This window comes from Trachurus japonicus, chromosome 16 (genome assembly GCF_045865225.1).
Source record: "Trachurus japonicus isolate A0001 chromosome 16, Traja_1.0".
Taxonomy (NCBI): Eukaryota; Metazoa; Chordata; class Actinopteri; order Carangiformes; family Carangidae; genus Trachurus; species Trachurus japonicus.
Window position 1 is genome coordinate 34012350 of NC_140922.1, and position 18869 is coordinate 34031218.

General features: G+C 41.8%; 1 protein-coding gene across 1 annotated transcript in view; it reads right to left on the reverse strand.

Annotated features, from left to right (window-relative positions):
• Nucleotides 1–18869, reverse strand: part of LOC146972727 (atrial natriuretic peptide receptor 1-like) — a 118277-nt gene that overhangs the window by 37279 nt on the left and 62129 nt on the right. Inside the window, exon 5 of the mRNA XM_085803121.1 lies at nt 17861–17996. Within this exon, the coding sequence (XP_085659247.1) occupies nt 17861–17996 (136 nt within the window). The remainder of the gene's footprint in view (nt 1–17860; nt 17997–18869) is intronic.

An 18869-nucleotide genomic window follows, 5' to 3' on the forward strand; every position in this document is an offset into this window, starting at 1 on the left:
GAAGTGAGCTTCACTTCTCAGACCGACAACTGCCCCCTTGGTTTAAAGGGATAGTTCACCCTAGAATGATATTTCGCTCATTATCTACTCACCCTCATGTTGACTAAGGGCTGGAAGAAGTTTCAGAGTCCTCCGTCCCTTCTCTGAGTTACAGGGGGTCTTGGCGTAGCAGTGCATGTCCATATAACGGTTGCAAAGGGACACCGGAGCTCTTCGTAAAAAAACACACACAAAAAAACATCCAAATACCTCCATGATGCTCGTATGTAATGTCCGTCTTGTGCTGAAGCCCCAAATTGCGTAATTGTCCCGAAAAAAATTCAATAAGTCTATATTTTAAGCTTGTTTGTAGCGGAAGCTTCTCAAAGCTCCTCTTCCTGGTCCGTCCAAATCTCGCGTGATTTGCGCCGGCGTCAGTGAGGTTACTGCGAATCACGCGAGATTTGGACGGACCAGGAAGAGGAGCTTCGAGAAGATTCCGCTACAAACAAGCTTAAAATATAGACTTATTTAATTTTTTTCGGGACAATTACGCAATTTGGGGCTTCAGCACAAGACGGACATTACATACGAGCATCATGGAGGTATTTGGATGTTTTTTTGTGTGTGTTTTTTTACGAAGAGCTCCGGTGTCCCTTTGCAACCGTTATATGGACATGCACTGCTATGCCGAGACCCCGCTGTAACTCAGAGAAGCCACGGAGGAATCTGAAACTTCTTCCAGCCCTTAGTCCACATGAGGGTGAGTAGATAATGAGCGAAATATCATTCTAGGGTGAACTATCCCTTTAAACACTTGTGATTCATCTGTATCGGAAGCTCAACAACATTTAACAATCAATAACTGTGATTATTGATCATGTCCTCATGTCTGCAGGAAACTCATCAATAGAAAACAGGCAAAAATAAATAAATCCTCTAATGAATAATTGACCACTGTGTTTTCCTACCGTGTTGTGTGGACCCTGAACACAACACTAACATTATTCTTCTTGCCTAATGTGTGTTTGTCTCTCCAGGTTTATTTATCTGGTGTGAAAACAGCTTCGTCAGCTCCTAGACAGTAACATCACACCTCCTCCTCCTCCTCCTCCTCCTCCTCCTCCTCCTCCTCATCGTCATGGTGAAGCGCGGTGCGTTCGAGTCCCTGCCGGACGCCAGAGAGCGTCAGAGCAGCTGTAAACGTCCTGATCCATTAGTTAATGGAGCGGAAACGTCAGAGGGAGGAAGCTGTAATCTGATCCCAGGCCTGCTCCGCGTCCGATCTGTCACCGACGTTATCGCTACGGAAATCTGATTACTCTCCTCCTCTTCCTCCTCCTCTTCCTCCTCCTCCTCCTCTCCCTCTCCTCCTCTCTCTGCTTTTCCTTCACACACTCCTCATCATATTTCATTTTATTAGCTCTGTGCCCTTTCACCTTTATTAAACATGAATATTCCTGGATGTGGGTCGATCTCCGTCTCATCACAGTCACTTCACACTGGGAAGAATCTGATTTAATTTCACTTTGTGTTGTTGTAGAGTTTAGATTTAATTACATCTGCAGCCTGAAACTGGGATTAATTAAAGAGCTGTGATGGATAAACTGGTGGGAGGTAGTTACAGGGCCGTTGCTAGGAATTCTGGGCCCCCTTAAAGAATACTAAAGTGGGCCCTTCCCCCTAACTTTTCCTTTTTTTTCCTAGACTACGTATGTATTATCGTTTTTTATTTAGCCTTCTTTGTTTTGAAAAACTCAAGTATCTTAGCAAGAATATTTGTCTTATTTCTAGTCAAAATGTAATTTCTAGTCAAAACAAATCTCATTCTACTTAAAATAAGACACATCATATTAAAAGTAGCTTGTTTTTAGACACTTTTTACTTCTTTCAAGCAGATTTTCACTTGGAATAAGTAGAAAAATCAGATAGTGGAGCAATTAGTGGAGCAAGTTTTTCTTCCTTATTACAAGCACAAAAAACTTACTTTCAATGGCAGATTTTTCTATTTATTGTGAATTTAAGTGAAAATGATCTAAAAACAAGTTAATTTTTAGGTAATGAGTCTTATTTTAAGTGTTTTATTTTCTCCCAAATTCTTTTTTTTCCATTTTCATTTTTGGGAATTTAGTTGTTGTTGTTTTTTTTACCTTATATTCTTATTTTCCTACCAAAAAGAGTGTGTTTTTAATGTTAATGACTAAAACGTACACAAATTAAATAGAAATGTATTTTCCTCCAGACTGTAAGAACGAATACTGCACGATGCAACATAACACTGCACTAGAAGTACTTCAAATTCCAACTTAATATTAATGCTTATGACTTTTAAACTGTTTCCAGTAAAATAAATATATTAGTTTAAGGTAAATTCTGATGCGCGTTGCCTTCAGGGACAGTTTTTCATCATCAGTCTCTGAATTTCCCTCTAAAACAACTCTGTGTGGTAACGTTGTGTTATTATCTCATAGCGTGGTGAATGTGCAGCTCACAACTTGTCCACCAGAGCGTTGTGGAGTTGTTGGATTGTGTATTTGATGAGTTTGAAACCAAGAAATCCCATAATGAGCCTCCGTAGCGTAGCTCTGAGCAGCTCACGACTCTGCTCCGCCGTTCTAAAAATAGCTTGCACCGACAATTAAAGGTAACGAACCTGCTACTGCTATGACTATAAGGATTATGGCAATGGGCCAATTTGCCAAAATGTTGAACTATCCCTTTAAAACCTAATAGAGACGTATCACAGCAGGAAGTAGAACAGCTTTCAGCCTGTTTTACTGTTATTGTACCTTCAGTAGCTACACACTGAATGTACAATAATGAACAGTGTCAAATCTCCACATGGACGCCCACTCTTTTACCATTTCAAATAAATAAAACTTTATTAAACCAGAGCTGTGAACGTCACTGACAGTTTGACACCCATCGGATTAAAGAGGTGTTTGTTTGTTTGTTGAAACCTGTTTGTTGCCTGGTAACCAGGTTCAGCTGGTCCTGGGTTTATAAATCACAGATTAGAAAGGGCTGACAGGTCTTATTATGGGATGCAGCTCTGAGATCGAAGGAGTCAGAAGCAGAGGAGGAGGAGACGGGTTCATCACATCACAACAGGAGCAGCAGGAGGCCACACACACACACACACACACACACACACACACACACACACACGTGTTAATCTACGGCAGCCAGCAGGAGACAGAAAGCAGAGTAAATGAATGACAGTGTGATGTTTCCTCCGCTGTAGACAAACATCAGGAGGAGGAGGGATAGGAGGAAGAGGAGGAGGAGGAAGAGGAGGAGGAAGAGAAAGAGGAAGAAGAACAGAAGGAGGAAGAAGAAATATATATATATATATATATATATGCATACATACATACATATATATATATATATATAGTAGGCTATGTATAAACCAGATGATGAGGTCATAACTACAAACCTCTGATAACTGGATCTTAACGACTGCGTTGACCCAGTGATGGAGTTGCATTGTGGGTAATGTAGGCACCAAACATGTGTTTTTGTTGGTTTATGAACCTTAAAGTGATGTTTCTTTTTCCAGATGTTTAATAACTGAGGAAGCTACAGTTTACTGTAAATTAGTTTTCTTTTTTTTTTTGCTCTACTGACAAAATCTGAAGGATCGCCCACTACGTATTTCACTCTCTCATATAAATAACAAAACTTACAACGGAGTATTAGGGCCACATTGAGAAAAAATCAAAAAAACACAGACTTCGAGAATAAAGTCGTAAATTTACGAGAGTTGGTCGTACATTTCCTACAACAAAAAAGTCCTAACATTACAAGAATAAAGTCGTAAATTTACTACGAGAATAAAGTCGTACATTTCCTACGAGAAAAAAGTCCTTACATTACGAGAATAAAGTCGTAAATTTACGAGAATAAAATCATAAATTTACGAGAATAAAGTCATAAATTTACGAGAATAAAGTCGTACATTTCCTACGAGAAAAAAGTCATAACATTACAAGATTAAAGTTGTAAATTTACGAGAATAAAATCATAAATTTACGAGAATAAAATCATAAATTTACGAGACTAAAGTCGTACATTTCCTACAACAAAAAAGTCATAACATTACGAGAAAAAAGTCATAAATTTATGACTTTATTGTCAAAGTTTGTGATTTTTTTATTTCTCAATGTGGCCCTATACTAGAAAAGAAAAAGATTTTACTTTAAAATATGAATAAATTTGACAATAAAGTGTTTTACAGATGTTTTTCATAGAACGACGGTGCTGAGGAACTTGTTTTCACTCTTTTCTGAGCTGATTTTAGAAACTTAACTCGAAACGATGAAGGAAACGATCGTTTAACTTTAACAGAGTGTGTTTGAACGCATCACTGACTCTGACCCTCTTCTTCCTATTTAAAAGGCCACGGGCGGATGGAGAGAAAGGAGCAGCAGGAGGACGGAGGAGAGGAGGAGGAGGAGAGGGAGGAGAGGAGGAGGAGGATCTGGTTTCATAGACGGTCTACGGGTTCACACAATTACATTTACAGGCTATTTTTGGGGGTGAGAGAGAGAGAGAGAGAGAGAGATGAGTGTGAAGAGACGGTCGGAGTGATTGATTGACAGAAAAGAGACGGACGGACGGAGGAGAAGATGGAGAAACATGACAAGAAGAGACAGAGAGAGAAAATGAAGGAGAGAGAAAGAGAGAGAGAGGAGCTGCTCTCAGATCAGATTCAATAACACTCACACTTCAACTTCAACAGGTTTGAATTAATTACAGGTTTGATAATCACATTAAACAGGATCAATAAGTAATAAGTAATAAACCTTTCCGTGAGCCAACCAACCCACTATTTAGTCGCCTGAACATCTTGAAATTCAGGGACTTAGTTGATTACGTTACAATACAAACCATGTACAAAGCAAAAAATAAACTTCTTCTGACCTCAAGATATCCAGAATCTGTTTAAAATGAAGGATTCCAGTTCTAACCTGAGAAGACCACTGTTATTTGAGAAACCAAAGACTCGAACTACTGTAAAATATCACTGTCTTTCTGTTAGAGGGGTTAAAACATCTGGAATAACTGTCCTGAAAATATTAAATTATGCTGTACTCTAGTCAGCTTTAACAACATAATTTCTCGTTACAGTATGGAAAATGAAGTTCAATGATTTTGTACTATTTTGGGTTATGCGCTGTGTACAATTCTTTATTTTGTTGTGATCAGACATTTAAGTGTACTGATTAATTTCAAATGTCTGTGATCTGATCCTATTGTATTAATGCGTGTATATATTTTTTTATTTTATTTTAATTTTTTAAGGTAAAAGGGGTTGGGGTATATAAGCTTTGGCTTCAACCTACACCCTTTCGGTTGTATAAGCTTGATATACCGAAATAAATAAATTCATTCATATCCATCGATCACATGACTCAGATCATCTCAGGTGTGATGATCCAACAGTCTGAGTTTTGATTGGTGCAGTATTACAGCTCCTGTTTATTTGGAAATAGATATTTAAAAAATAAAATAAAATAAAGATAAATGAAAGTGTCATGTGTCCGTCCTCCTTTAAGACAGAAGTCTGGTCGTTTCATCCTGGTGTGAGAGCGAAGCAGCTGATGTTCATTAACGCTGCGTTAGGTCACAGAGAGACGACAGCTCAAACACCGACGGATGGAAAAACAAAGAGGAGGAGAGGAAGGAGTGAAGAGGAGGACAAACAGCCTGCGTAAACACAAGAGGACTCCTCCTCCTCCTCCTCCTCTTCCTCCTCCTGAGGCCTATTCCTACCTTTTTTATTCTAACCTTTTTTATTTATCACTTCCATCTGTTCTCTTAAATAAACCTAAACACTAACAGTTTCGTTTATCTGATCATGGATAATGCAAATCTAAGCATCTATAAATTAGTGCTGTCAAAGTTAACGCGTTCATTTTGAACACCTTCATTTCTGTCCCCTTTTAAAACGACCTAAAAACATCATATATTATATAGTCTTTTATTACAATGCCAATTTCCTCAGCACCGCAACATATTCCATAACTGATTCTCCCGGCCTCCTTGCTCTCGAGTTGAATCTGTAGCGCTGCACAATCTCGCTGGGTTTAGGGTTGAAATGGTCCTTTAGCAGCTTCACGGGCTCATCAAATGACTTGTCTCCTGGTTTAGCGGGGCTAACCCTAACCAGGTACCTCATTAGACCGTAAGTCTGACTGCCCTGAGCAAAATAGCTTTCTGTTGACCAGCATCTGTTATCTTGTTAGCCACAAAAAAATGTTGAAGAATCTCACAATATTCCTCCCACGTCTGAGTCGATTATCGAACGGAGCCGTACTTCCGACCATAGCCACCGCCATTTTTTTGTTAGCTTTTCTGTTGCAGCCACTTAGCAGTTCAACAGAATATTTCACTTTGCGTTTCATATATTGAAAATATAGCAGTTTTTGTGTAGTGTTTTTAACAAAACAAAACAAAAAACAGAGCAGATTTCAGAATAAAACACAGAGAGAAACCAAATAAAGTTGTTGGATGGATGTTGTCGTCAGTCCTTCCCGTCCTCATCATCATCATCATCAGTCTGATTATTCTCATTCATACCGAGTCAAAGTGCAGCAGGTCGTTTATATTAATGAACCTGCGTTAAATCTGTTTCCTCTGAATCTTTCCTCTCAGCTCGAGTCTGGTTGGATTAAAACAACGTGACGTTCAGAGTGTGTGGGACACGTGAGACTCGTAGGAGGGAAAGAATAAAAGGTGGAGAAGTGAAGGGTGGAGAGCAGCAGCGGGGGGCGGTTCAGACAAATTGGACCTTTTCAGCTAAGCAGGGAGAGATGATTATCATCATTATTTTCATTATTATTATTATAACTGCAGAGTCTGTGTGGAGCTGGACGGAGCTGCTGCTGCTGCTGCTGCTGCTGCTGCTGCTGCTGCTGCTGCTGCTGCTGCTGGAGGACAGGAAACTACACGACACCGTCAATGAAGCAGCCAGCAGCTCAGACAGTCACGCTGTTTTCAAAACCGCATACTACCGTACTGCCTACTACATACTGCGTTAGTATGTACTGTATACTGCAGACTGAATGTGGGATTCAGTCTGCTACTTCATCAGACCGACGCCGTTCACACCGCAGTATGCAGTATACAAGTTTCCCGGTAGCGGTGGCTGTAAAACAGGCTAAAAGCTGTTTTATTTCTCGCTCTAGCGCTGTTATGTAACTTTATTAAGTTTTAATATGTTTTCATGTGAGAAAGTAACTGTTTAGATCCCAAATATACGACCAGTTTATCCAAATGAGGCTGTTTAGACGTTTGCTCCCATGTTTTTCGGAGAAATGAAGCTCTGCAACGACCGCAGCATCACAGAGACAGCAGCCGGTCTGCAGAGCTGCTCGGCCGGCCAACCTCCGTCGTCATCCCGGGGGAGAAAACGCTAATTCACTTACCCGCAGGTTTTTAGGCTGGTTAAATTCTTTCTAGGAGATAAATGTTGGTCTCATTGATGAAATCTAACAATTGTGGCAGTAGCATTAGTTAGTTTGAATGTAAAGTGAAGCTTCCTGTGTGTATTGGACAGAAGAGCAGCGCTGCCTCGGGGCTCTGGAGCCTACGGACAGAAATCACCACATTTACATCAATAAATAAATGTTTTACAATGAACATATCAGTCTGCATGAAGTTTTATTTTATTAAACTATAGTTACGGTACACGGCAAAGATACTTCACTACCGTCTTTGGTTACGGTTAGACGTCAGGGGTGCATTGCATTGTGGGATACAGTACGCAATGTAGTCTGGTCAGATACTGGAGATATATTTTCTGAATCAGTACAACATCCGGGAATCTTTTGCATACCGTAGATTTTTCTTTTGTTTGCATACTGCATACTGCATTTTGGCCAAATCAGTACATACTAGCAGTATATTATGTGGTTTCTAATACAGCCTCAGTCACCGCCCTCCTCTTCCTCCTCTTCTTCTTCCTCCTCCTACACACCCGTGACCTCTGACCTGGTGACCTTTCAAAATAAAACACCACCTCCTCTCTCCTCATTCAGAACGAACAAACAACCAGGACCTGAAGAGAAAGTCTCAGACAAAGAGCAGCAGCAGCAGCAGCAGATCCATCACCTACACACAGAGACGACCGGTCCGACGGGTCCGACACGACCGACACACACACCATCACTGTGTGTGTGTGTGTGTGTGTGTGTGTCATCCATCGGCGGTGTGGTTTGTGTGTTTTGGAGAGGTGACAACAGAAGAAGCTGCAGCAGCTTCGACTCATCCATCACATGGAGCTGAAGGCTCACACACACACACACACACACACCTCCAGGACCACGGCTCTGAGCCTGAACCACACATGAGCTGCTTCAGTCTTTTTACTTCATTTTGTCTCTTTTGTCAGTAGATTTCTCCTAAATTCACCAAAAGTTAGTCTGACCCATGTCTACCAGGTGTCAGTAGCCATGTTTCCATCAGCGTGTTTAGATGCATCTAGAAGTATCGCACCAAAAAATTATGATGGAAAACGCTGTAATTCAAACTAAAATTCCCTGATTCGCACAAACTACAATACACTCGCTAGAGCCGAGTTTTGGTTGATTCGAAAGGGATGGAAACAGTTATGTTCGCATTAAAGGGACAGTAGCATTTTTTTCAGAAGGACACGTCTGACTATAACGTAGCCTAATCAATCAATGTCGGAAAAGCGGAATGTTTGAAAAATAGTAAAGTGCCGCTACTCCGACAATGAAAAAAAAAATGTCGGAGTAGTGGGACGCTTGAAAAATAATGTTAATGCCGCTATTCCGACAATTAGAAGTCAATGTCGAAATAGCGGCATCCGGTGACAGTATTTTCTCATTTACAGAGTGATAAAAAGAGATATCCAAAATCCTCCTCTGTAAAAACTTCTGACTCTAATATGTCAACAAAATAAAACAAGATTTTTGAAAGTAGCTTCATCCATTGTTCTTTTCATGCTTTGGATTTTTCCTGAAGTCCTTGCAATTGTCAATTACAATCAATTATATATTATTTCTGGAGTGTTTCTGCGCAATCAACCGTTATTTCTGGGCTATTTCTAGACATTATGATTAATTGGCTGTTTCTTGACATTATCATGTAATTAGCGGCCTGTAAATTAAAGGGTTATACCCACATTTGCATAAAGCAGCATATTTGTGCATTTTGAAACCGATTAATGATTATTGGTGATTACAGTTTTTCTCGATTGCTAAGACACATTTCTCGAAAGCTTCTCTCCTTTTCTCTAAACTGTGAACACAAACCCCAATTTTCAAGCTACATTCACAAAACCTCAGACTCTTCTTGCAAAACCAAACTTTCACCTCAAAACAGTTCAATCTGTGCCCAAAACTGAACTCTGTTGTCAAATCAAAATTAAAAACACTACTGAGCTTCACTAAACACTACATAGACAAATAGAAAACACAACGCTCAGGACATGAAACTGTAGAAATAAATGTTTATTGTTCACTGTAGCTAAATGTATGTTGCAAAACAAAAAACCTGTGCATTTACTGTAGCACTTCTCTCCTTCCCTTTCTTTCACCCTCCTCCTTCCCTCTCCACATCCATTTCATCCCCTTTTCCTTCCTTCTTATTTTTTCTTCCCAGTTCATCCCTCCCTCCCTCCCTCATCCTTTCTTCCTTCACCCTGTCGTCTCTCATCTTCTCCTCTTGCAAAACAAAAAACCTGTGCATTTAGCACTTGTACATAGTACTGTAAAAAAAAAAAAAAAAAAAAAAGTACAAAAACCAGAAATCTTGTGCATTTTACACGTAGTACTTGTACAGTACAAAGACAAACAGAAATCTTGTGCATTTAGTACTTGTATACAGTAAGCCTACGTAAAAATGAAATACAAAAATATAGAAATGAGAAGTGCACAACTCAGCCACAGCATCATTTCTCTGTACTGGATCAGGCCACAGGACTTCATCCTGAATTGGTTTATACATGTTCCCTCACATCATTGGACACAAGTGTGATCAATTTTGAGTTGTTGTGTTCAACCGGTGAAACTTGTGCTTTAGTTGTGTTTGACTTTTGCCACCTGTGCTCAGCATTTTGCAACACAGGTGCATCACAATGAAAATGTGTTGGTAAGATGTGTCTAAACAGGTGAAAAGTGCTGATGGTTTTGCCAAAAGAGAGTGACTGGTTCAATCAGTGGGTTCAGGCAACTGAGAATTTGGTTCAGACAACAGGGTTTAGTGTTTTAGCAACTGAGAAAAACTGTAACAGCAGCCCTGCAGAGTCTCAGAGGTCTGACAGTGAACGCATCGTCTGCAGCAGCTGAGCAGAGCAGAAGTTTCCACCTGCATCTTATTAATAGACTCTGTAACTTAACGCGCCGTCGCCGCTGTCGGGATGAAGTGGACACGATCCCTGTGACATCTCCACCGCAGCAGCAGCAGCCAATGGAAAAGCTGCATCCAGGAGGGAAACGGGGAGCTGATCCCAGGTCTGCACGGCCAGCAGCAGAAAGACAGAATGAGAGAGAGGAGGGGAGAGGAGAAGAGAAGAGAGGAGGAGAGAAGGAGGAGGGGAGAAGAGAAGAGAAGAGGGGAGGAGAGAGGAGAGGAGAGGAGGAGGAGAGGAGAAGAGAGGAGAGGAAAGGAAAGTAGAGGAGAGGAAAGAAGGAGGAGGAGAGGAAAGTAGAGGAGAGGAGAGGAAAGAAGGAGGAGAGGAGGAGAAGAAAGGAGAGGTGAGGGGAGACAAGAGAAGAGAGGAGAGGAAAGGAGAGGAGAAGAGAGGAGAGGAGGAGAGGGGGGGAGGAGAGGAAAGGAGGAGAGGAGAGGAAATGAGAGGAGGAGAGGAAAGGAGGAGAGGAGAGGAAATGAGAGGAAGAGAGGAAAGGAGGAGAGGAGAGGAAATGAGAGGAGGAGAGGAGAGGAAAGAAGGAGAGGAGAGAAAAGGAAAGTAGAGGAGGAGGAGGGGAGAGGAGAGTAGCAGAGGAGGGGAGGAGAGGAAAGAAGGAGAGGAGAGGAAAGTAGAGGAGAGGAGAGGAAAGAAGGAGGAGGAGAGGAGAGGAGGAGGAGGAGAGGAGAGTAGAGGAAAGGAAAGGAGAAGAGAGAAGAGGAAAGATGGAGGAGGAGAGGAAAGAAGGAGGAGGAGAGGAAAGTAGAGGAAAGGAGAAGAGGAGAGGTGGGGAGGAGAGGAGAGGAGAGGAGAGAAGGAGGGGAGAGGAGAGAAGGAGGAGGAGAGGAAAGGAAAGGAAAGTAGAGGAGAGGAAAGGAGGAGGAGGAGGAGGAGAGGAGAAGAGAGGAAAGAAGGAGGAGGAGAGGAAAGGAGGAAAGTAGAGGAGAGGAGGGGAGAGGAGAAGAGAGAAGAGGAAAGAAGGAGGAGGACCCCCTCCCCCCTTCTCTCCCTCCTCCCCCTTCTCTCCCTCCTTCTCCCCCTTCTCTCCTCCCCCTTCTCTCCCTCCTTCTCCCCCTTCTCTCCTCCCCCATTCTCTCCCTCCTCCTCCCCCCTTCTCCCCCTCCTCCCCCTCCTCCCTCTTCTCTCCCCCTCTCTGAGGCGTCTTTTCCAGGCTCGGTGATCAGGAGCAGCTCCAGACGGATTAAACTTCCCTCTGACTGGAGCAACACTGTTCACTCTGTCAAACCCATGAATCAACTTTATCTATTCATCTGAATTTATGACTCGTTTAAAAAAATATATCATTTCACTTTAACTTCAGTCGCTGCTGCTCCAACGACTCCCTGAGCTCCTGCTTTTCAGAATAAAAGCAGAAAAAAGCCAAATAAAACCACCGGTAAGAACACCTATAAATGATATAAACATACCGGTAATGTTCCTGTTCATGCAGGTCTCTGTCTCCAGACTGTGATTCAAACAGCTGCATGTGTGTGTGTGAGGTAAAATTACACATTTGCATTAATGCAAGTCGATGATTATTATTCATTAAAGTGAGCTGGTTCCCGTCTGCAGCTGTTCTGGGATCAGAGAGCAGGTGCAAACAGTCCGACGCCGACTCTTTAACTTTAAAGTTGAAGCACTTTTAGATTAAACGGCTGCAGTTCAAACAGAGAAACCTGCAGGAGGAGAACACGGTGTCAGACTGATCCTGGACCAGAGCTGAACTCAGTCACATCACATCACACCGGTGGAGCCTATTTAAAGGGATAGTTCACCCAAAATTCAAATTTCACTCATTATCTACTCACCCTCATGTCAACTAAGAGCTGCGTCCAAAAAGACACACCAAAAAACATCCAAATACCTCCATACTGCCCGTTAGTGATGCGCGGGCTGACCCGTAGCCCGCGGGTCCCGCGGGTCAGCCCGCGGGGCGGGGCGGTGCGGGTCAAGAAATCTTTACTTTATTTGCGGTGCGGGTCGGGGCGGGTCATTAAAAAAACTGACGATGAAGTCCTGAGTGTGTTATCAGGGCCGCGCTGATGTTGACGGGAAAGCCGGCGGAGGTGTGAGGGAACCGGATGAGACAGCGGCTGGGCGCATCAGCAGAGCGGGGTTGGTTTCACAGAGAGCAGGGACTGGGGAGGACGAGAGGCGGCGGCCGCCGCGGCTGCTACACGCTGCACTGTGACTCTCTCACTCCTCATGAGCTCCACAGTCCACACACTGACAAGCTACCGGCAACACAGCACCTCTTGTCTGCCCTTTCAAAGTAAAAAAGGCCGCTGTCTGACGTTTAATAGCAGCGGGGCGGGTCGGGGCGGGTTGTGAAAATAGATACGGTGGTGCGGGGCGGGCTGGGGCGGGTCAAAATACTTCATAGATGCGGGACCCGCGGGTTGGAAAAAAACCCGGCCCGCGCATCACTACTGCCCGTATGTAATGTCCCTCTTGTATTGAAGCCCCGACATGAGAAATTGTTCTCAAAAAATTTAATAAGTCTATATTTTAAGCTTGTTTGTAGCGGAAGCTCCCAGTGTCTCAGTTCACTGCTCTGCCTGTTTCAGTGCAAATCACGCGGCGGAACAATTTCTCATGTCGGGGCTTCAATACAAGAGGGACATTACACACGAGCAGTATGGAGGTATTTGGATGTTTTTTGGTGTGTCTTTTTGGACGAAGAAAGTTGTTATCCATTGACAACCATTATATGGACAAATACTGCTGCACGGAGCCCCCCGTAACTCAGAGAAATTTGAATTTTGGGTGAACTATCACTTTAAGGCTGTACTCAGACCTGTGGCTCATTTATTTTGTTCTGATTCAGTCGTTAAACCGATAAAATTGTTGTATTTTTCTTTTGGAGCCAAGGAGGAAATGCACACACATCCAACTGGTCGGCAGGTGCAGGTGCAGGACAAAAAAAAGTAGTGAAAGAAAAGGAAAAATGTCTGCACACTGCCGCACACTGCTATATACAGTAGAGCTCCCAAATTGTATTAATAAATAACAACGTTTATTCAGGTCAGGTATTTTTCTTTTGGGTCATTTGTGTTCACATGGTAACAGTCCCAAACGGTCCAAAGTTGTCATATTGCTCGTGCACCAACTGTTTTCTCCGGCTAGGTTTACGTGGAAACGATCTGAACAGAAACCGCAAGAGTGGCGTTGGGTTCTGACTTTTTATTCTGCGTTTAGACAAGCGTTTTTTGGGGGGAAATCTGCGTGCAAACGGTTACGCAAAAGTTTGTGGACTTGGATGTTACTATATGCATGACGCCACGCAGCTGCGTACTGGCGCACGCCTGTGACGTAAACGCGTACGCAACGTGAGCAGATCGGAACAGTGTTTTGCGTTTTTACCCTTTAGACGGGAACACGACGGTGGAGCGTTTCTAAGATTTCCACTCTGGAGGATGGTTTTTAAAACCACAAAAACGCTGTCGCCGTCTAAATAAAAGGGCGCATGACGTCTGTCCGACTACCCATTTCTCCGACCATACATTTCTTTATTTTTGCGTCCATTAGTCCGACCTCCCACTTCTCCGACTTAAGTAGCCCTAACCCTTAACCTTACCCTAAACCTAACCTTAACACTGGGTAGTCGGAGAAATTAGCTGTCGGACTTTTGGGCAGTCGGACTGATGTATGCTCCCCTAAATAAAAGGCACATCCCATACAGGGTTCCTACAGCTTAAGCCAAGTTAGATTTAAGACTTTTTAAGAGGTTTTTAATGCCACTTGAAATTAAATTTAAGACTTTGCGGAAGCAACCGTCCTCCATGAACGCCTCCACGTCATCCATTAATATCTGATAATGGACACCTCATCAGGCATTATCTCTTACTTAGTTACAGTCAATTCTTGTACTGTCCAATTAATCGTGTTAAGTCGTGTTTTTGGTTGTAACTTGTGTTCTTGTTCAAAACATATAAGAAGTGGGATCATAAATAAATGTAAGAGCAGTAATGAATCTGAAATACAGATGAAGACGATGAAGAGTTAAAGCAGAAGTAAGCGATCCGGTCGTTTTGGCTAATGCTGCGTTCCAGGCAGGCTTTTAAAATCGTAAATTACAGCTTCAAGTCACAACTTACGACTTTGTAGCGTTCCAGGCAACACACTCGTGTTTCTCCGACCTGTTTTACCTGTGAAAGTCACTATAACGGCCACTCGTAACTTCCGACCTGTGAACTCGTACCAGATCGAACTGGTACGACTTCACAGGTCGGAAAAACACGAGTTACGGGCTGCCTTAAACGCACCATAACAGTCCTCGTCCCTACGTCGCCACATTCACGGCGTTCCTTGGCTGCACACACAGCCCTGCATGCCGTTCTCTCTCCTCATTGGATAAAAACTGTAGGATACGATAAATGTTTTCTCTTCGCCTCAGAGCAGAGCAGAGTGACTGACAGACCCGTGTTTCAGTCCAAACACTCTATGTAAGTGATTGCTGTCGGAAGATAGAACTATTTAAGACTTATATTAACACAAATATATCACTTACTTCTGCTTTAAGGAGATGACGAAAATAAAGATTATATGTGCAGCAGATGAATAAATAAATACATAATGAATCTATGTAGAGCAGTCGATTGATGGATGAATAAATGTTAATCTGGCTCGTGGCCTCATCTGCTGCTTTTATTGTGAAAGGACAGAACAGGATGTCAGACTGGCTGCAGTAAATGATGTTGGGTTTTGTTTCAGTGTTAATGACCAGAGCAGATCTGTGATGTCACGGTGACAGGTCGAACATCGGATCTCATCTGGTTTGTGTTTCAGGACTCAGACTGATGGACGGCGCTTTCTCTTTCTCTTTCTCTCTCTCACTTTTACTTTAAAGGTAAAAGATGATGAAGCAGGAGTTTCTGCACAAGTCTTTACTGTACACTGCAAAAACTCAATATCTTACCAGGAATATTTGTCTTATTTCTAGTCAAAATGTCATTTCTAGTCAAAACAAACCTCATTACACTTAAAATAAGACTCATCACATAAAAAGCAGCTTGTTTTTAGACACGTTTTACTTCTTTCAAGCATATTTTCACTTGAAATAAGTAGAAAAGATCAAAAATATTACAAGCTCAAAACACTTGCTTTCGCTGGCAGATTTTTCTACTTATTTCAATTGAAAATTAGTTTGAAACAAGTGAAAATGATCTAAAAACAAGTTAATTTTTAGGCAGTGAGTCTTATTTTAAGTGGAAAGAGATGCATTTTGACTAGAAATGAGACAAATATTCTTGGAAAGAGTTGAGTTTTTGCAGTGTAACTAGAGGCAGACGTCTGCAGGGCGAGCCAGGATGATTCTGCACTGACAAAAAGGTTTTTTAAAAAGAATCTGTGACTGTCAGTGCTGCTAAAACATCTAGAATTAAACCTGAACCATCCAGATTTAGAATAAAAACAGCAGCCGAGCCGCTGAGCGTTGGGTCCTGACTACTTCCTGGGGTGGTGGTGTGTGTCTACATGCTGCGGGGCCGCTCGCTCCGGTCTCCAGCTGTGGGTTAATCTGTGTTTTCTGAGCTCTGATTTCCTGCAGCGCCGCTATCAGAGCAGAACACGCTGTACGTTCTCCAGACGCTGCACCGAGCCCAGCGCCGCGATAAGCTCCATCACCGCCACCGAGGGGGAAGTGACTACACAATGAAGCACAACCACCACCACCACCCAACTCCAGAGGCCGGGTCCGAGGTTCAAGGCTTCAGGATTTATCAGAGATCTGAGAACCAGCGTCTGTTTCCACTGCTCAGCGTTTTACTATAATGACTGAAACTGACTGAAGGAGGAACTCTGCAGGGTTTACACTGAGACGGGAAACGTTCACATTTCAATCGATACTCGGTACCACGCTATGAGATAATAACACAACGTTACCAGACAGAGTTGTTTTAGAGGGAAATACAGAGACTGCTTGATGAAAAACTGTCCCTGAAGGCAACGTGCATCAGTGGTTTTGCATGAATTTCCCTCTAAAACAACTCTGTCTGGTAACGTTGTGTTATTATCTCACAGCGTGGTGAATGTGCAGCTCACAACTTGTCCACCAGAGCGTTGTCGAGTTGTTGGATTGTGTATTTGATGAGTTTGATGAGGGAAACCAAGAAATCCCATAATGAGCCTCCGTAGCGTAGCTCTGAGCAGCTCACGGCTCTGCTCCGCCGTTCTAAAAACAGCTTGCACCGACAATTAAAGGTAACGAACCTGCTGCTATGACTATAGGGATTATGGCAATGGGCCAACTTGCAGAAAATGTTGAACTATCCCTTTAAAAGTCACATCTGGAATCATAAACAAACACCAAAACATGTTTGATATTGATCCAATACCCAGTAGTAGTAACAGCAGCCAATGAGAGCCAGCGGTGCACCAGGAAACTAGTGTAACTATGGCAACAACAACAATAGGAGGAGTGACCCATCTGCAGGGAAGATGGTGCCGTCATGGGTCCAATCCAAACCGAAGTTGGGCTTTTTTTGTGTATATTATTATTATGTTGTATTACCATATTATATTATTTACATAATATAATAATAATAATTGCAAATCGACAAAACATTAACATTTTAACTTCTAACTTACTTCTAATAACTAACTCTACTTACTTTTACATACTGTAAAGTTAATGATTGTTGAAGTGTTTTACATCTGGCCACAAACGTCCTCCTGTCTTGCCAGCCCATAGGGCCCCATTGTGAACCCGGAAATGTTGAGTACCCCAAAGTTTTATGTTAGAAATAGATAGTATGGGTCCCCAGTATTCAGAAACTGCCGGATGCTAACTTATATATATTGGACAATTAGCATAACTGACATAATTAGCATAAATTAGCATAATTGCCTATATGGGCAAAATTGACTTGGCTGATCTGGGCAATATTGGAGTGGTTTTAGGGGTTATTGATGATGCTGAATCAAAATTGAATCAAAATTCATAATGGCTGTCTAAACCGGTAGTGACCAGATTTTATCCGCCAGTGGGCTGATTTTGATGGATTTCAAAATCTGGTCACTTCCGGTTTAGACAGCCATTTTGAATTTTGAAAATGTCAGAAATGGATTCAGCATCATCAATAACCCCTAAAACCACTCCAATATTGCCCAGATCAGCCAAGTCAATTTTGTTGAAATGTTGCCCATATAGGCAACTATGCTAATTTATGCTAATTATGCTAACTGTCCAATATATATAAGTTAGCATCCGGCAGTTTTCTGAATACTCATTGTTGGCAAGTAGACTATTATTCAGTATTAAACACCATAATCCACTTGGTTTATTTATGTATACTTTGTTAAATTCTCATTTTATGACAGATTGCAAACTTTAGTTCGGTTGCAGATTTCAGGTAACCCAGATTTGCGGTACGGAGCGGCGGATTATAGACAGGAAGAATATCAACTTCCAGAATGGATTGGACCTTGGTCACAACTATAGTGGTGACAGGACGCATCAAATAAAAAAATAAAAATCGTATATAAAGACGTTGCACTGACCGCGGAAGGTTCGATTCCACATCCTGCCGGTGACGACCTTCCCCGGCGGTCGCCCCGGAGACGCCGCCATGCTCTCGTTCAGAGCGTGAGCGTAGAGCATCAGGCCGTCGTAGAAACCTCCGGCGATGATGTTCATCTGCAAACACACAACATCAAATATATTTAAAACATTTAAATAAAAAAAACATTTTATCTTCATTTCTGCAGCGGTCTCTTCCTGATGATTACCCATGATCCTCTTTGATAGCGACCGCCTGTAATGACGGCGATCTGGGAGCTTCAACACACAAACCATGAAAACACAAACTGGACAAAAGTCTGTGGACGGTTTAAACCTTAAAGCTGCTGCAGAGATTCACTGATGTATTTATCATATTATATATATATGTATATTATATATATCCCACTGTCAGTGTTTCCTGCTTTAAGTTATAGAGAAAATATAAAACATGCAGCCAATATATTCTGAATTAAAGGGTTAATTCCCATCGCACAAGTTTTTATTTTTCTCTTTCACTGAAAATAGTTTCTTTTTTTCTTATTTTAAGGAGAAAGATTAAAGGTGACATATATAAATATTGGTGATAGTGATAGTCTAGTCTTTGTATCTGAGACTCATTTATTATGTTCCAATAACACCTTCATCACTGAGTGAAAAAAAAATCCTGAAAGTATTGATTCTGCCTTTTATTCCGTTTTATTTCAATTATTTTATTGGATTACTTACTTATTATTTGCAATCTGTTATTTTATAATTATTGCTGTTATTGTCATCGATAATTTTATTCTTATATGTATTTGTACATTCATGTATATCAGATCAAATCAAAAATACTCATTTATTTATTGTATTGAACCTTTATTTATCCCGGAGGTTATTGGTTGAGATTAACAATCTCTTTTTATATTTAATTATCATTTTTACTGCTGTTCTTATCTTTTTATCTGCTGTGTGAAATTCTCACATAGCAGTGCTCCGCTCCACCTTCTCCACAACGTGTGATACAAA